Source organism: Mesoplodon bidens (genome assembly GCF_964165515.1).
Source record: "Mesoplodon bidens genome assembly, chromosome: 12".
In the NCBI taxonomy this organism is placed as follows: Eukaryota; Metazoa; Chordata; class Mammalia; order Artiodactyla; family Ziphiidae; genus Mesoplodon; species Mesoplodon bidens.
In genome coordinates this window covers 33718635-33738164 of record NC_138168.1, presented here as the reverse complement: position 1 = coordinate 33738164, position 19530 = coordinate 33718635, and the positions used below count along the sequence as shown (strand labels likewise).

The 19530-nt window shown below is 38.8% G+C and overlaps 2 protein-coding genes across 6 annotated transcripts in view; one reads left to right on the top strand and one right to left on the bottom strand.

The window, feature by feature from the left end:
* Nucleotides 1-17887, bottom strand: part of LOC308625846 (uncharacterized protein) — an 805208-nt gene extending 787321 nt beyond the window's left edge. For all 3 annotated transcript variants that reach the window (XM_081250421.1, XM_081250422.1, XM_081250423.1), the window contains exon 1: nucleotides 17781-17887. The gene's annotated coding sequence lies outside the window, so the exon portion shown is untranslated. The remainder of the gene's footprint in view (nucleotides 1-17780) is intronic.
* A 188-nt stretch (nucleotides 17888-18075) lies between these two features.
* The window catches only part of MMS22L (MMS22 like, DNA repair protein), a 156041-nt gene continuing 154586 nt past the window's right edge, over nucleotides 18076-19530 (top strand). For 2 of the 3 annotated variants that reach the window (XR_014017159.1, XM_081250416.1), the window contains exons 1-2: nucleotides 18085-18192; nucleotides 18781-18959. Coding sequence is in view for 1 of the 3 variants with exons in the window: in XM_081250416.1 (XP_081106542.1) it covers nucleotides 18796-18959 (164 nt within the window). In the remaining 2 variants the exon portion in view is untranslated. Of the gene's footprint in view, nucleotides 18193-18780; nucleotides 18960-19530 lie in introns of all 3 variants that reach the window. The other variant, XR_014017158.1, reaches the window with a different exon arrangement.

The following is a 19530-nucleotide window of genomic DNA, read 5'->3' as shown; positions in this document are numbered from 1 at the left end:
ATATATTTCTCTAATTATTTTATATTTTAAGTTTTGTCTCTCTAATAGAATTAGAGACTTCTTGAGGGCAGGAATCATGACTTCTTATGCTCCTTTAACTATCATAGTGATAGAAATGTCTTAGAATTTTCAGTAATTCCTTCTGGAATAGAATGAAGTGAAATAGGATGGGTGTTACATGTTGGATAAACTAAAGTAATGGAATAGAAGAAGGTTCCCTATGCCTCTTAATAAGTATTATCCTCCAATTCTCAGGTAATAAACCTGACACTCAGAGTTTAAGAAATTTATCCAAGATCATACAACTAGAAAATACAGAATGTAGGATTCAAATTTAGGTATGCTGACCCATGAACTCTCCTTTAAACAATGATTTCCACTCCACCTCACCCCATAATGTGGTGGACAAATTCCAATGAAGCTAAATTGACAAAGACTCTTGACATTATATCAAAATATCAAGAGGAGGCTATAGTACTTCATTGATTCTTTAAGTCTTTGCTTCTTACAGAAGCCCAAGTAATTAGACAGTAATGAGAGCTCCCTTATAGTTATATTACTGTAGAAAGGGAACTGACCTTTGGAGCCATAAGTTCTGGCTCTTCCCCTTCCCAAATCTGTGCCTTGTGAAATCCATAAGATTCAGCTTCCTAGAATCAGGAAATTAGGTTAGGTGATTTTTGTTGGTGGGAAGAATCTGAGGTGGAGCTTAATAGGCAACAAGTTTATTGAGGAATACTCTTGGGAACAACCAAGAGTTGGTTCTTCTGTGAAAGACAGGGAATGAAAGTAGGACTGGACAGGGGAGATAATGGGCTACAATGTAATCTCAATGAGGCCTCAGCTAAATGATGGGAGCTCTGAAGCTGGGATAACCCTTCTTAGTTATCCCAACTTAGGGTAGGGAGAGGAAGGGTTGGGCATTTATACTTTCATGCCATTGTCATTGGATGCCAGATGCCCCAATTTGGGCAAGCAAGCTCTCTTTACTGAAAGCAATTCTGAAAAGGGCTGACAGGCAAGAGCTTACAGCAGCTGGAAGGGGAATCTTGTGTCCCACATAGTGACTTCTAAAGTACCTTCCTGCTCTGGTAGCATCATGAGGATTAGCCAGAAAACAATTCCAAGTGAAAAAAATCAAAAAGTCTTCATCTTACTCACCTCCCATAAAAAAAACAGAAAATTAAAGAAAATACTGGAGGAAAAAAGTATGTTGTAAGGAACATATTTAAAACACTTTTACTTATAACTGTTGGCTTTCAGAGGGACACTCTTAAAGCTCCAAGGAACTTGATGCCTCTAAATGGATGTTATTCAACAAACTTATTAATGTAACTCAGGGGTTGGCAATTCTTTTCTATAAAGAGCCAGACAGTAAATAGTTTCGGCTTTGTGGACCATACACTCTTAGTTGCAACCCTCAACGCTGCAGTTGTAGTGAGAAAGGAACCATAGAAAATATGGCAACTAATGGGTGAGGCTGAGTTTCAATAAAATTTTATTTACAAAAACAGGTGGCAGGCCAAATTTGGCCCATGGGCTATAGTGTGCTAATATAACTAATATAATTGAATGATATGAAATTTAACTCATTCCCTTTCTTGATACCACAGAGTACCACGCAAGCCCTAGAATGATTATGACTCTCATGTGAAAGATAATGAAACCTTTTTCCTGTGAAGTCACTTTCTTGCTGAATTTTCTGTTACTTGTAGCTGAACCCAACCCAAAATATTATAGAAATTTACTTTAGATTGAGTGATCAAAGAAGATCTTATGAGGGAGAAGAGTTTTAGCCTCTATAACTTAGTGTTGTGAGAAAATAAAACTGATGGGTGTCTCTGGGGGCAACTGCCAGTTGTCCATCATATTTATTTTAACCTGTCCCCTAATTTTAGTGACAGGATAAAGACTGTCTTTCCCAGCTTGCCTAACTTTCAGCTGGCTGTGACAGAGCTAAGCTAAGAACAAGGAAGTACTGAAGTGGGTCAGAAACTGGGTGAAATGCCTAGGCACATCTGAGGGTGAGTGTTAACTGTTTCCAAGTATGCTCTATGATGAAATATGTGTAAGTGAATGTAGTATGAGCAGCTTCTAGAATTGAGCTTAAAAGGATACATGCCCTTCCCCCTTTTTCTCCTTCCTGCCAGCTGGAATGTACATGTGCTGGCTACGACAGGAGCAGCCCTTATGGACCATGAAGAGAACTTAAAATTGAGGCCACACGGGCTTCCCTGGTGGCGCAGTGGTTGAGAATCTGCCTGCTAATGCAGGGGACACGGGTTCGAGCCCTGGTCTGGGAAGATCCCACATGCCGCAGAGCAACTAGGCCCGTGAGCCACAACTACTGAGCCTGCGCCTCTGGAGCCTGTGCTCCACAATAAGAGAGGCCGCGACAGTGAGAGGCCCGCGCACCGCGATGAAGAGTGGCCCCCGCTTGCCACAATTAGAGAAAGCCCTTGCACAGAAACAAAGACCCAACACAGCAAAAATAAATTAATTAATTAAAAAAAAAATTGAGGCCACACATTGTGGAGACATAAGATATAAGGATCCTGGAATCCTTAAACCACATAAAACTATCAGGTCTAGGCTGATTCCATGACTTTCATGGGAAAAGGAGATGTTTTTTCTTGTTAAGATATAGTTATTCTGAGTTTTATGTCATTTTCAGCTTTGCCCAACTCAAACTATTACAGAAATTTATGTTAAATTGAGGGTTCAACAGAAGCCTCTATGTGGAAGAGAGGTTTTAGTCAGGATCTCAAGGACAAACGGAGCCAGGCCTAGAAAAAGCAAGAGAAAAAACTCAGTTCTGGCATAAAGCACAACTTGCACAAACATTCTGAGACAGGAAAGAATACAGTGTGTGAGAGGAACTGAGAGAAGGCCAGTATGGCTGATGATTTGTGAAAGAGGTGGAGGGTGGACATAGGAAGGGGTCAAATCACAAATAGGAGGAGTTAGATTTCACTCTAAGAACAGTAGGAGGCCACTGAAAGATTTTAAGCAAGGAAGAGATTTGCACGTCCCCTTGACAACTGCGAACGACTGCCCCCCAGAGCCTGACTTTCCGTGCCCTCCCCAGCCTCTTTTTATTTAATTTAATTTTTTTATTTTTTTAAATTATTTATTTACTTTTTTTTTTTTTTGCGGTACGCGGGCCTCTCACTGTTGTGGCCTCTCCTGTTGCCAAGCACAGGCTCCGGACGCACAGGCTCAGCGGCCATGGCTCACGGGCCCAGCTGCTCCGCGGCATGTGGGATCCTCCCAGACCGGGGCACGAACCCGTGTCCCCTGCATCGGCAGACGGACTCTCAACCACTGCACCACCAGGGAAGCCCTAATTTTTTATTTTATATTGGAGTATGGTTGATTTACAGTGTTGTGTTAGTTTCAGGCGTAGAGCAAAGTGATTCAGTTATATTTACATATACATATATCTATACATACACTACTATATATATAAAATAGATAATCAACAAAGACCTACTGTATAGCACAGGGAACTCTACTCAATATTCTGTAATAACTTGTATGGGAGAAGAATCTAGCCTCTTGGTGTCACCTGAGCCCTTCAGGCAGTCCTCTTCACAATCTTCCTCCCAAGACACCTCAGGTCTGGCTCCCTCCCTCAGGAGCCACACACCATTTATTCACCCCAGTGGCAGTACAGCTCACTCCCTCCACAGCACTCTCTCCTAGCCCTGCCACCATGAGCCACACCAGCCAATCTTCTGCTTTCAGACCTGTCAGCTTTGAGACAGAGATCTGTGTGCCCCCAAATGCCAGGGGATAGAGGCCAGCCTCTCTAAGTGGTTCCTGAAGTTCTCCTCACTTGGCTTGAGGAAAGAGGGGGAAAACACTTCCACACTTAGTCTCTAAAGAAGTCCTCACTCTTAAAACTCTAGTCCCTAGTGAATTATTTTTTATATATAGACTAAAGGTGGATGATCAGCTAATGCTGATAAAAGCAAATTTTGGCTACCTACTTGGCAATAATGATCTAGCACCTCAGTTAGAATATTGGGTTATAGTTATTTTTCTCAGATTGGTGCCTCAGCTCAAACTGCAAGACTAAGAAAGTATAATTACAACAACTTTCAAAAAGATTTGGGACTTGCCTGGAGCTCCAGTGGTTAAGACTCCACGTTTCCCAACCTAAGTGTCCATCATCGGATGAATGGATAAAGAAGATGTGGCACATATATACAATGGAATATTACTCAGCCATAAAAAGAAACGAAACTGAGCTATTTGTAATGAGGTGGATAGACCTAGAGTCTGTCATACAGAGTGAAGTAAGTCAGAAAGAGAAAGACAAATACCGTATGCTAACACATATATATGGAATTTTAAAAAAATGTCATGAAGAACCTAGGGGTACAATGGGAATAAAGACACAGACCTACTTGAGAATGGACCTCAGGATATGGGGAGGGGGAAGGGTAAGCTGTGACAAAGCGAAAGAGAGGCATGGACATATATACACTACCAAACGTAAGGTAGATAGATAGTGGGAAGCAGCCGCAGAGCACAGGGAGATCAGCTCGGTGCTTTGTGACCGCCTGGAGGGGTGGGATGGGGAGGGTGGGAGGGAGGGAGATGCAAGAGGGAAGAGATATGGGAACAGATGTATATGTATGACTGATTCACTTTGTTATAAAGCAGAAACTAATAAAAAAAAATAAAATAATAATAAAAAAAAGACTCCACGTTTCCAATGCAGGGGGCATAGGTTCAATCCCTGGTCAGGGAACTAAGACCCTGCATGCCGTGAGGCCAAAAACAAACAAAAAATCATTATGTTGTACACCCGAAACTAATATAATGTTACATGTCAACTACACCTCAATAAAATAAGAAAGATTTTTTATAAAAAGATGAATATTGATAGTTAAACACAAGAGGCAACATTTCATTCATTTAGTCAAAAGGGCCTACTATTTTTAAGGGCCTACTATATGCATGTGCTATCCTAGGTGCTGAGGACATAATCTCAAGCTTACAGTCTAGTGAGGAGACAGATATGGCACAGTTACTCTGTGTATATGGAATATATTATTCTGTGTATTTATTCTATGTATAAAAGTTACATATTCTACTTGTATGACATGAAAATCTAACCCGTGGATGTTTAGGAAAGACTAGAACCTTCAGGGATGTTTAGGAAAGAATAGAATCTTCGGTATAGTCTTTGAACAGAGAAGTGGGGTGCCAGAAGACCAGATCTGAGGAATTTGTAAGGCAGATCATAGAAAATATCCTGAGCTAAACAAAAAATTACAAATGTCTTAGTTAGAAATAGGCCTAAGGATCTGTAACTCGTGTAGGCACCAGGAAAAGTGTGAACTGGGTAACTGAAGAAAAGCAGCAGACCGGGAAGCAGTATGCTATCTGTGGGGTAGAATCTTTCTCCCTGGAGGAAGCTGCCTCTAAGAGACAGGCAGGTACATCACAGCTATTTTGCTGTAGCACACTCAAGGTGATGATATAGTACTTATTACTTATACAAATGTAAGAGAGAATAATTTATTTTTCCTGGTCATGGAGATGTTTTGGTAGGAAGTGACAGCACAGCGTATGGGGAGATAAGCAAATCCCACCACGCAGAGAAGGGGGAAGGAGGGTCAGGCATCTGCTGCTTTGCCTGTACAGCATTTCATCTTCCTTCCTTTGGTAACAACACCCCGCTTTTGCTCTGGAGAATCACCCCTCCTTCATTTCCTGTTGTCTTAGAGGAATTGTCCATTAAGGTGTCCTACTCCCTATCCGCTTTCTAACTCTATATACAACCATTTAGATATGTTAAGAAGCAGGAGGCAAAGGGCACAAAACAGTTTAAAATAAGTGCTTTCCAAACCACCCTCATTCACACAGTGGTACTGTGATATAGACTAGATTCAGGGATTGCAAACTGGCAGCCAGAAGCCCAACTTGGCCTAGAAATGTGTTTTTCTTGACTCGCATATGTTTTTACTAGTGTGTTTATACATCTTTGACCAGGGTTTACAACCTCCAGAGCATCACATGCTTCAATGCTACCTTCTGCCTTATACCAGCCCTTAGGTCTCAGGTAGACATGAAAGGAGGCCAGAGTGTTCATGTTGTACTATGTTGGAAACCTTAGTTACAATTTTAATGTAATTGCCACAACAAGCGTATAAGGTACAAACTGAAAATGAAACAGGCTTTGAAATCAGATCTATCTATAGAATCATCCTGGGTCTTTCTACCATACCTAAAAACCAATTCAACAATACATTCACTCAGTTAATATACATTCATTCATTTAATATACATTTATTGAACATCCTCAAGATGCAGTTTTGAAGGTATAATGTTAAGTAAAAGCAGACATGGTTCCTCTTCTCTTGAAGCTTACAGTGTAGAACAGGATATAAATATTACCAAATAATTACATATGTTAATATAAAGTTGCACCTGTGGTGAGCTACATGGGTACCTATAATAGAGGGAGTTGGCATAATTAGGGAGGTCATGGAAGACTTCCCTGAGGAGGTGATGTGAAGGATGTGCAGTAGTGCTAAGAAAGGGAAGGAAGCACATTGAAGGCAGAGAGAACAACATGTACACAGGCCTTGTGGGAAGGTAGGAGGAACTTAAAGGAGACCAGTGAGGCTGGAGCAGACAAGAGTGGGTTTGGCTAGGGCGGAGTAGTTAAGAGTCAAACATTCAGTGTCTTATAGATCTTATTAAATTTTTTCTGAACCTTTAAGAGCAGTTATTTTAAAAATAGGGTAGAGGTTGGTGTTGTATTAACATTTTGGAAAAAATCACTTTGGGTGAAGTGTAGAGAAGACAAGGGGAGAGGATATCACATGCAGGGTGAATGCTGGTTAACAAGTTATGAAGTTATTGTAATTCTTGGTAAGAGTATTCATAGCTACTCATAACTGGTTTGAATGGTAGTGATGGATATGGAGATAAGTAGATGGATTCTGAGGTACGTAAGTAAAATGGAAACACTTGGTGTTGGAATGAGTATGGGGATGATGTTAGACAAGGTTGTCAAGGTAGACTACTAGTAAGGCTTCAGACATTCTCTACTGGAAATGTACTATGATGCCATTCATAAAGATAGAACTTTCTGTAAGAGGATCTGGCTTGGGAGAAAGAAAGATGCATTCATTATCAGACATCAAATTTGAGGGTTTTTTAGATATTCATGCAGAGATATTAAATAGGTAGCATATTTACAGGTCTGCAACTCAGAGGCAGATTTTGAATAGAGAGATAAATTTTAAATTAATCTGTAAAGAACTAGTAATTGAAACTGTGTCTGTGAATAGGTCAGTCTGGAAAAAATATAGAGTGAGACCTGAAGGGAGCTTAGCACCACTTAGTTGGACTCAGAATCAATGTGACTATTTAGATATTCACCAGTATGGCTTGTGGGGCTTCTTTCCTTCCCTTCCTTCCTCCTTCTCTCCCTCCCTCCCTCCCTCCTTCCTTCCTTCTTTCTTTCCTTCCTTCCTTCCTTCTTCCTTTCTTTCATGTTAGTAGTTATAGTAGTTATCTATTGCTCTGTAATACATTATACCAAAACTTAGTGGCTTGAAACAACAAATTCTATTATCTCATAGTTACTGTAGTTCAAGAATCTGAATATAGCTTAGCTGGGTCTGCTTCAGGGTCTTTTCAGAGGCTGCAATAAAGGTACCAGCCACAGCTGGTGGTGAGCTCACAGCAATGCTGCTACAAGAGTTCAGACAACTTTGAAGTTAGGGGACAGACAATCTACACAAAGCTGCCCTCACTTCTGACACCAATTGCAGGTTCAGGGTTTCACAAAACCACACTCAGTTTTGATAATTTGCTAGAAAAATTCATAGAACTCATTGAAAATTACTATATTCACAATTATGGTTTATTACAGGGAAAGGATACAGACTCAAATTAGCCAAGGAAGAAATGTTAAGGGTAGAGTCTGAGAAGGTACCAAATGTGGAGCTTCCATTGTCTTTTCCCAGAGAGAAGCCAGGACACGTTACTTTCCCAGCATCAATGGGTGACAATATGCATGGTACCGACAACCAGGGAAACTTGCCCAAGCTTGTGTTCAGAGTTTTTATCGGGACTCCATTATGTAAGCATGATCAAGTGGTTACCCACAGGGTTGATCTCAGTCTCCAGGTTGACTGATATCCTATGACCCAAAGGCCCGCCCCAAGTTATAATGTTGGTCTTTGGGGCATGGCCAGCCCCCGCAAACCATATTGGCAGACTGTCCAGTATGACCCAAGGCCCTCAGGCAAAAAAGACATTCTTATCAGACATAACATTACAAAGATTACTTAGAGATTACTTCCCAGAAGCTAAAAGCAAAGGTCAGACCCCTTTTTAGACTGGTTTAAATTCTATACACCTGCCAAGGCCTTGTCATTTTTCAAGGCTCAGTGGGGGAAGAATCTAGTTCCTAAGCTCACTCACATAGTTGTCAGCAGGATTCAGTTCCTTGTGGACTGTTGGACTGAGAGCCACAGCTCTTCCTTAGCTGTTGGCCAGAGTCTGCTCTCAGTTTTTGCCATGTGGTCTTTTCTGACATGGCAGTTTACTTCATCAAAGTGAACAAGTTGAGAAGGCAAGAAAGAAGAAGTGCCAGTGAGAGACAGTGCTAGCAAGATGGAACTCACAGCCTTTGTAACCTAATCATGGAAGTGACAAGTCATCACTTTTTGCTTTATTCTATTCATTAGGCACAAGTCATTAATTAGGTTTAGCCCACACTCAAGGGGAGATTACACAAAGGCATGAATACAAGGTGACAGAGATTATTGGAAGACATGCCTACCACAGTAGGGTTAGGGAAAGAAGACAGGGGAGAGAAAGACGTTGAAGGTAAAAAGAAGAGGGATGATTGATGAATCAAGCTCCTGGAGGTAAAACGAAATGGAATGAGAACACATGCAAGAGGGGAAGATGCTACACATACAGAAAAATGAATGAGGATCAATAATGAAATTTTCTTTGGTCTAGTTATTTAAGGTTCTATATGATGTATGCCATTATGAATGACCCAATGCTCTGAACAGCTGCTTGAAAATTCCTTTTACTATACAGGAAAGTTGCTCCTTCTCAACTAACTAAACCTCCCCATCAATACTGAAGAGTTTAAATCATGATATCTATTCCAGAAGCACTTGGAACATTAGGAGTTCATTATTTGTTGCACAAAATTAGTGTAATAAAATACGGTAGGTTGACAGAAAGTCAACTGAAGGTGTGTTGTATACACACTTAAAAAAGATTGCTCATAGAGATACTCTAATATTTTCAGTATTAGGATTAAAAGCCATAACTGAATTTAGCTATCTCACTGTATCCTCCATAATTATGAATTGTATAAAATCATTAAAATTGGATGTACCATTGGTCAGATTTTACTAAAATACTGAATCCAATTCTAGGTGTATGAGCAGTTACTATAAAAGAGGTAAAGTGATCCTTGGTTTCATTTAAGTTATGAGGGAATGCTCTTAAACTTTAAAAAAGATTTCCATTAAAACAGTGATAAAATTTCTGAAACAGAGGGCTTTAACTTTGGTATAATATTATATTCAGTCAAATTTATGGAAAGTTTCCCTACTAAAAACATGACATTCATATTAAATTGCTTGATTTTTAGTCTGATAACATAATAATAGATTATCAAATGGATGATAGATGGTTTGTTAAAATATTTAAAGAAAAAAGCAAATCAGAATGGGTTTACTAATAATATAATATTCAAATTCTATCATATGTACCCCCTCCTGAATGTTGTTAGAAATCACAAAACAATGAAAATCACAAAACTATGTTAATTGAACTCAATTTTTTAAATTACAAATCTGAAATAGTCACTCAACACTCCCAGACATTCCTACTACACTTCCCTGCTAAATACATTTTTTTACTCAACAGTATGACCATCACACATCTTTTGTCTCCTCAAATCTCTAACAACCACTCTTTCTTCTCACTTAAGTCAATAATGTCATGAAGAATATATATGAAAACAAAATCTACTAAAACAAAATGTACTTCAACCTCCAACCACCCATTTCACCATCTTTGGCTATCTTTATCTATATACCTCCCATTCTTTCTGTTAATTAAGCATTGTCCTTGATCCTATTAGAGGCCGATATGTCATCTGTGTGGTAAATACGATTCCCTCTTGTCTTCCCAATGCCAGCAGTCCTGCAATCATTCCTCTTCTCTTCAGTATCATCAACTCTTCCCTTTATACTTGATAATTGCCATAACCTCATACAAATGCTCTAATATTTCCTATCTTCAAAACACCATCTCTGGGTCCCCACACCTCCCTCCTGCCCTAATTTTCTGCTTTATTTTAAATTAAATTCCTGGGTAAAGTTTCTATATTTGCTGAATCACCTCCCATTTTCTATCCAACCCACTCCCATCTAACAACCCCTCCACCACTACTCCACTGAAATGGCTTTTATCAACATCAGTAATAACCTACATTTTGCCAAACTCGATGGTTAACTTGTTTTCTCTTATTTTCCAGTTATCAGTAGCATTTGATATAGATTATCCATTCTTTTATGAAAATCTCTTGGCTTTTGTGACAGATGTCACTGCACACACTTGAGTTTTCTCCTGAGAACTGATCTTACTTCTTGCCTTTCTTGGCTGGCATTTCCCTGTTTCCTAGTCCTCTGAATATCCAAAAGTTTTATAATTTTAGCTCTTACATTTAGGTCTGTGATCCATAGTGAGGTAAAATTTGTAAATAGTGCAAAGTAAAGGTCGAACTTCATCTTTTAGTGTATCAGTATCCAATAGTTGAAGACTGTTTTTTCACCATTGAATTATCTTTGCCAAAAATAAATTGACTGTATATGTATGGGAGTCTATTCCTGAATTCTATTCTGTCCCACTGACCATGTCTATCCTTAGACCAATACCACACTGTTTTGATTATTGTAGCTTTATAATAAGTCCTGAAATCAGATACTCTGAATCTGCCAGTACTGTGCTTATTCAAAATTGTTTTAGTTATTCTAGGTCCTTTTCATTTCCATATCAATTTCTGAAAGCATATGTGAATTTCTACAAAAGAAAAGCTCCCTGGGATTTTGATTAACATTCCATTGAATTTGTAGATAAATGTCAGAAGAAATATTAATAATATTGAGTGTTCCAATTCATTATCATGCTATACCTATTTAATTGGGTATTCTTGAACTTCTCTCATCAATATTTCGCAATCAGCATACAAAATCTTGTGCATGTTTTGTTAAATTTATCTCTAAGTACTTTTGATGCCATTAACAATGTCTAAATGTTCATTGTTTGTTTATAAAAATACGATTTATTTTGTATAGTGACATTGAACACTGTTGCCACCTTGCTGAATTCATTATTAGTTCTATTAGCTGTTTTTGTAGATGTTTTCTACATAAGGATTTTCTACATAAATAATTATGTCATCTGAGAATGATGGTAGTTTTCCTACTTCATTTCCAATCTACATGACTTTTTATTTCTTTCTCATACTTTACTACATTGGTTAGTTACCTCCAGTACAATGTTGAATAGAAGTAGAGAAAGAAGACATCCTTGTCTAGTCCTCAATCTTAGGAAGAAAACATTCATTTTCATGATGTTAATAGTTGGCTTGTCATGGTTGCCATTTATCAGGTTAGGGGAATTTTATTCTACTCCTAATTTGCTGAGAAATTTTATCATGAATTGATATTGAATTTTTCAAGTCACGTTTGTCTTCATATTGAGGTAACAATGTGATTTTTCTTTTAACAGTCTTTTGATATAATGAACTACCCTAATTGTGTTTTAAAATTCGAACCAACCTTGCATTCCCAAAATGAACCTGATTTTCTTAGCATATGTCATCCTTTTTTTTTTTTACTGGAGTATAGTTGCTTTACAATATTGTGTTAATTTATACTGTACAGCAAAGTGAATCAGCTATATGTATACAAATATTCCCAGTTTTTTGGATTTCCTTCCCATTTAGGTCACCACAGAGCACTGAGTAGAGTTCCCTGTGCTATACAGTAGGTTCTCATTAGTCACCTGTTTTATACATAGTATCAATAGTGTATATATGTCAATCCCAATCTCCCAATTCACCCTCCCTCCCTCCCCCCCGGCAGCCATGTTTGTTCTCTAAGTCTAAGTCTATTTCTGCTTTGTAAATAGGATCGTCTATGCCAATTTTTTAATTTAATAATTAAATAATTTAATAAAATCGTCTATGCCAATTTTTTCAGCATATATGCATTAACATATATTTGTTTTTCTCTTTCCAACTTACTTCACTCTGTATGACAGTCTCTAGGTCCATCCATGTCTTTACAAATGACCCAATTTCATTCCTTTTTATGGCTGAGTAATATTCCATTGTATATATGTACCACAACTTCTTTATCCATTTGTCTGTCGATGGGCATTTAGGTTGCTTCCATGTCCTGGCTATTGTAAATAGTGCTGCAATGAACGTTGGGGTGCATGTGTCTTTTTAAATTATGGCATTCTCTGGGTATATGCCCCATAGTGGGATTGCTGAGTCATATGGTAGTAATATTTTTAGTTTTTTAAGGAATCTCCATACTATTCTCCACAGTGGCTATATCAATTTACATTCCCACCAACAGTGCATGAGGGTTCCCTTTTCTCCACACCCTCTCCAGCATTTATTGTACGCAGATTTTTTTGATGATGGCCATTCTGACTGGTGTGTGGTGATACCGCATTGTAGTTTTGATTTGCATTTCTCTAATAATTAGTGATGTTTAGCATCTTTTCATGTGTCGGTTGGCCATCTGTATGTCTTCTTTGGAGAAATGTCTACTTAGGTCTTCTGCCCATTTTTGGATTGGGTTGTTTGTTTTTTTCATATTGAGCTTTATGAACTGTTTGTGTATTTTGGAGATTAATCCTTTGTCAGTTGCTTCATTTGCAAATATTTTCTCCCATTCTGAAGCCTATCTTTTCATCTTGTTTATGGTTTCCTTTGCTGTGCAAAAGCTTTTAAGTTTAATTAGGTCCCATTTGTTTATTTTTGTTTTTATTCTCATTACTCTAAGAGGTGGGGCAAAAGAGATCTTGCTGAGATTTATTTCAAAGAGTGTTCTGCCTATGTTTTCCTCTAAGAGATTTATAGTATCTGGCCTTACATTTAGGTCTTTAATCCATTTTGAGTTTATTTTTGTGTATGGTGTTAAGGAGTGTTCTAATATCATTCTTTTATATGTAGCTGTCCAGTTTTCCCAGCACCACTTACTGAAGAGGCTATCTTTGCTCCATTGTATATTCTGGCCTCCTCTGTCATAGTTTAAGTGACCATAGATGCATGGGTTTATCTCTGGGCTTTCTATCCTGTTTCATTGATCTATATTTCTATTTTTGTGCCAGTACCATACTGTCTTGACTACTATAGTTTTGTAGTATAGTCTGAAGTCAGGGAGCCTGATTCCTCCAGGTCTATTTGTGTTTCTCAAGATTACTTTTGCTATTCCATACAAATTGTAAAATTTTTTGTTCTAGTTCTGTGAAAAATGCCATTGGTAATTTGATAGGGATTGCGTTAAATCTGTAGATTGCTTTGGGTAGTATAGTCATTTTCACAATATTGATTCTTCCAATCCAAGAACATGGTGTACCTCTCCATCTGTTTGTGTCATCTTTGATTTTTTTCATCAGTATCTTGCAGTTTTCTGCATACAGGTCTTTCTTTTGCCTCCTTAGGTAGGTTTATCCCTAGGTATTTTATTCTTTTTGTAGCAGTGGTAAATGGGAGTGTTTCCTTAATTTCTCTTTCAGATTTTTCATCATTAGTGTATAGGAATGCAAGAGATTTCTGTGTATTAATTTTGTATCATGCAACTTTACTTAATTTATGGATAAGTTCTAGTAGTTTTCTGCTGGCATCTTTAGAGTTTTTTATGTATAGTATCATGTCATCTGCAAACTGACAGTTTTACTTCTTTGCCAATTTGGATTATTTTTATTTCTTTTTCTTCTCTGATTGTTGTGCTAGGACTTCCAAAACTATGTTGAATAATAGTGGCGAGAGTGGGCACCCAGGAGTATATGTCATCCTTTTTACGTATTGCTAGATTTTACCTGGTAAAATTTCTGCCTCTGTTTGTGTGATATTGAATTGTATTCCTTTTTCTCATTTTTGTCAAGTTTTTATGTAAGTGTAATGCTGGCCACATTAAATGAGTTTTGAAGTATTCCATCCCCTTCTAATTTCTGAAGGAGTTAGTACAGAATTGGTACTATTCCTTCCTTAAATGTTTGGGAGAATTCAATAGTAAAACCATCTGGTCCTGAAGTTTTCTTGTAAGAAGTGTGTGATGTGTGTGTGAGTTTTTTTTAACTAAGTATTAAAATTACTAAGATGAATACAGAGATAGTCATTATCTTTTTCTTCTTTTGTGAGCTTTGGAAGTTGGTGTCTTTCAAGGAAAATGTCCATTTCATTTATGTTTATTGCATAAAGATGTTCTTAATACCCCTATCTTTTTAATATCTGTAGGCTTGGTAGTGATGACATCTCTTTAATTCCTGATATGGGTAATCTGTGTCTCCTCTCTTTTTTCTTGATCAGTCTGGCTAAAGGGTTTATCAATATACTGATCTTTCCAAAGAATCAACTTTTGGTTTCATTTATTTTCTCTATTCTTCTTTTGTTTCATTTCATTTCATTTATTTCTACTCTTTATTATTTCCTTCATTCACTTGCTTTCATTTTATTTCACTTTTTTTAGTTTCTTTAGAAGTTTAAATTATTGAATTGAGCTCTTTCCTCTTCTCTAATGTGAGCAGTTAATGTTATAAACTTTGTGTTTTTATTTTCATTTAATTCAATATATTTTCTAATTTTCCTAGTGATTTTGTCTTTAATCCATGGGTTAGTTACAAGTATGTCACTTGATTTCCAAATACTTAGAGATTTTTTTCAGATATCATTCTGTTATTTATATCTAGGTTAACTCCATTGTCATCAGACAATATCCTTTGTAAGATTTCTAACCTTTTTAAGTTGATGAAATTTATTTCATGGATCAAAATATGGTCTATCTTAGTGAATGTTCTATGTGTCAAGAGTATATTCTGATATTGCTGGGTTGAGTCACCTATAAATGTCAGTTAGGTCAAGTTGGTAGTGCTGTTCAAGTCTTGTCATCTACAGTAATTTTCTGTCTACTTGTTCCACCAATTACAGAGAGAGGAGTGTTGAGATCTCTGTAATTACTGACTTGAATATTTCCTCTATAAGTGATAGTATTCTCTTTCTGTATATTGAAGCTCTGTTACTTGATATATATATATATATATATATTTAATATTTTGTTTTCTTGATAAAATTGACCTCATTTTTGTCAGATTCACTCTCTATCTTTCTTCAGTCTGGACTCTACCCCATGAGCCTGAACTTTATAAGTTACATCTTTGCCCTCTGCTTTTAGGTTGGTTTTGGCCAATGAGAGACACCAGGTGGCATTGCAGTGTGGAGGGAAAGAGGTTTGGGTATAGGTATACCTTGGAGATATTGTGGGTTTTGTTCCAGACCATCACAATAAAGCAAATATTGCAATAAAGTGAGTCCCACAAATTTTTTGGTTTCCCAGTGTACATAAAAGTTATGTTTACACTATACTGTAGTCTATTAAGTGTGTAATAACACTATGTCTAAAAAAAGGTATATACCTTAATTAAAAAATACTTTAATGTTAAAAAATGCTAACCATCATCTAAGCCTTCAGCAAGTTATAATCTTTTTGCTGGTGGATGGTCTTGCCTCAGTGTTGATGGCCACTGACTGATCAGGGTGGTGGTTTCTGAAGCCTAGAATAGGTGTGGCAATTTCTTAAAAGAAGACCAAAATGAAGTTTGCCACATTGATTGACTCATAAATGATTTCTCTGTGGCATGGAAGGCTGTTTGATAGCATTTTACCCACAGTAGAATGTCTTTCAAAATTGAAGTCAACCCTCTCAAACCCTGTCACTGCTTTATCAGCTAAGTTTATGTAGTATTCTAAATCCTTTGTTGTCATTTCAAAAATTAAGTTCACTTTCTTACATGGGCCTGGTTAGTGGTACCCCAAAATAATTATAATAGTGTCATCAAAGATCACTGATCACAGATCACTGTAATAAATATAATAATGAAAAAGTTTGAAATATTGTCATAATTACCAAAATGTAACACAGAGACATGAAGTGAGCAAATGCTGGAGAAACAGTGCCAACAGAATTCTTAGACACAGGGTTACCACAAACCTTCAATTTGTAAAAACACAGTTATCTGGGCGGCACAATAAAGCAAACTGCAATAAAATGAGGTCTGCCTGTACTGAATCCTACTAGCTCCTTCCTGTTGGGTTCAGGTTGACACTGACTATGCTCCTCCATTAAGGTACCATAGGTGGCTACCAGGTAGGTGGCTGTCTCCTACAGCAGTAAGTCTCCCTGGGCCCTGGCAATCCCTTTTTCCCTTACCCCTTAGGCCTAAAAGTAATAATGGCTCTCTGATTATTTCTGGGTGCTTCACCATCACTTTTTGTTTTCTGGTAATACCATCCACATCTTTGTAAACTGCCCTTTCATTAAGCACCTTTCAATCACCTCTCTTGAGCATGCCATCTATTATGTGATGGAGATTCTTTCTTTTTTTTTTGGAAAAATTCTTACTGATATAATATGTATGATAGTACTAGCTTAAGTTATTTCAGAGAATTTATTTAGTTCTTCCCACTCCATTCACTGGTTTAACCAAATTGATCACTCAACATCAGTCACTTGAAAAAGGAAAAGGGTCTATTTGGATTTTAAATAGAGGAAGAAGTAACAATGACTATCTGTTGACCCAGGTCTCCTAAACTCAGTGTCACAGCCCACTATTCTCATACCTAGGCACTATTTTCTAAAGATTGTCATAGATGACACTATGTGTCATGCTAGAGACACCACATGAACCATTAATGAGTTGCATTGATTCCCAACAAAGCATCAAGTCTCACAGTATACAGGCTGAGCATAAGAGACAGAGCATCCAACACAGGGTCCCTAGGTTGTAGTCGGAATAGAGATCATATGGTTTTTCCCCACCTCATCCTATTTGTCAGAAACTATGCGGTATTCGGTTTGAATAGAGGAAAGTTTTGATAGGTTCTTTGTGCAATAATTAAACCTAGGACAAACTGGGAGAAATGGGCAATGGGGAATACTCAAATTATAGCAGGACATTTAAATGAGAAATTCTCATGTTTTTCTTGGAACTTAAGACAGTTGAAATGTGTTATCTGACTTAGACTGAAAAGTCTTCTGAAGAGTAGAATTAAAGAACACTTTAAAAAGATAAAAATGGGAATTCCCGGGTGGTCCAGTGGTTAGGACTCTGTGCTTCCACTGCAGGGGGCGCCCAGTGGGATCCCTGGTGGGAGAACTAAGATCCCCACAAGCCCCACGGTCGAAAAAAAAAAAAAAAAAGACAAAAATGCCTTAAGTGTACTCTTTACAAACACGTCCAAGTTTAAGAAAATTAAACCTATCCAGATATGTCATTTAAAAAAACTTTTTTTAATACGGAAAACAAGTATCACGTGACCTACTCAGTGCTTCCACACACTGGATTAACCTCATTTTTGCACTTGCCTTGCCCACAATCCATGAACAATAGGCATCCTCCACCTCAACAAAAGAGCTGCTGGGACTAGGGCAGGAACAAGAGGGGACGGCGCGGCCCTCAAACACCCGCCTGGGACTCACTTCAGCAGAGGTCTTTTGCCAAGCTCGGCCGGACGACAACACCGCGGTCCGTAAGCCTTGCTCACCTTAGCCTCAGTTTCCTTTCTCGGTGAGGCTCAGCCTTTCGGCCCAAAGTACCAATTAAAACTACTAAACGAAAAAAAAAAAAAAAAAAACAGAAAGAAAAAAAACGGCAAAACGCCAAACACACTCCTCGACTGGAAGACTCTCGCGAGAACTTACGGAGCTCTGGCTGTTCCCGCGGAGACCTCGCGAGCGGACCTCCGGGGGCGGGCTGCTCCGTGGCCCCGCCCTTTCTGAGCGCGGGCGCGCCTTGGCGGGAATTTCGCCTTTTGGGGATTTAGACCACACGGACTAGCTGGCCCTGGTCGGGACCGCCAGGGTGGATCATTGGGACTGAAAGTGTGAGCAGGTACGACGTGCACCAAACCAGGGGCGCCCGGGGGCGCAGGACACCGGCTCCCCTCGCCCTTTGGCCGGCCCGCGCGGATCGCTGCCTTGTGCGGACCTGGCGGGGCTTGCCCCCGGCCGGGAGAAGTCGGGGTTTGCTCCAGGCCCTACTGATCCTCGCCTGCAGTCTGCGAGGGAGCTTGCAGTTCCAGACACTGCGGGGAAACTGGCTCAGTGCGGTTTAGTAACGTAGCGGAGGACGCAGGTCAAGGCGGGCACTGGAAGTGCAGCTAGATCTGTCCTGCCAACATTTTTTTCTTCTTCACCCTGCCCTGGGCTGCAGGGTGTGACGTAGAGGGGATTTTAAGTTACTGCCACAGCCGGTCGGGGGTGCATTCTAAGTTCTGACAGCCTTGATCTGGGGGAGTTCGTGGGGGGGAGAGTTGTTGAGGATTGGCCTTTCGTTTTTTCCTTTGTGCGGGGGGGCGGCGGCTTTTGGGGAACTTTCTGAGGTCACCCCCAATGTCTCGGCCCTCCCCACCTACAGGAATCTCATCACAACTTCTTTGGAGCCCTTAATGATAATCATAATGAACCCAAAACATTTCAGGACATGAAGTAAACAATGGATAACTGTCCCGCTGCGTCGACGTTCCTGACCGACAGCTTGGAGCTGGAGCTGGAGACAGAATGGTGCAAACCCCCTTGCTTTTCTTGTGATTTTGACAACAGAGGAGGAGGAAAACATTTTTCTGGAGAGTCCTACCTTTCCAGCGGAGCTCTTAAGCGGTAGGTAAAAAATCGGAAACTTTGTTTTTCCCTATTCAGATTTTTTATCAGTCTGTTTAGGAATGTTCTTTAATTATGACTTAAGTTCATTAAACTTTAATGTTCATCAGGCAATGTTCCTGTAAATCGGCTTAGTATATCATACAGATGCAAGCTATTAGCTCTGTTAGTTTCCTGGTTAGAGCACACCTGAAAGATTTTTGCAAGGAGAGCTTTCTTGTTCTCTGACCTCACTGCTGCCTCAGCTTTGGAGTAAGGAGCCGGGCACTAATTTACTTGAAGTGAATTCTGAACTACCTGGGCTTTTTGAAGTCCCATTTCCTTCTAAAACATGAGATAATATTCTGAAGCTCTCAATAATTAAGACATGCACATTTTTTGTTGCCCCAGTGTCTTCTCACTCTGTATATTTAAACATATAGAAATCTTATAGACTTATTTTTTTTTAACTTTCTAATAAATGCTCCAGATTGTGTAAGTTCACAGGAATGTTATCCTCAAAGCTCTTGTCTTGGACAGGTGTATACACATATTTGCAGTAAAACTGCTGTTGCTGAAATATTTTGGAAAT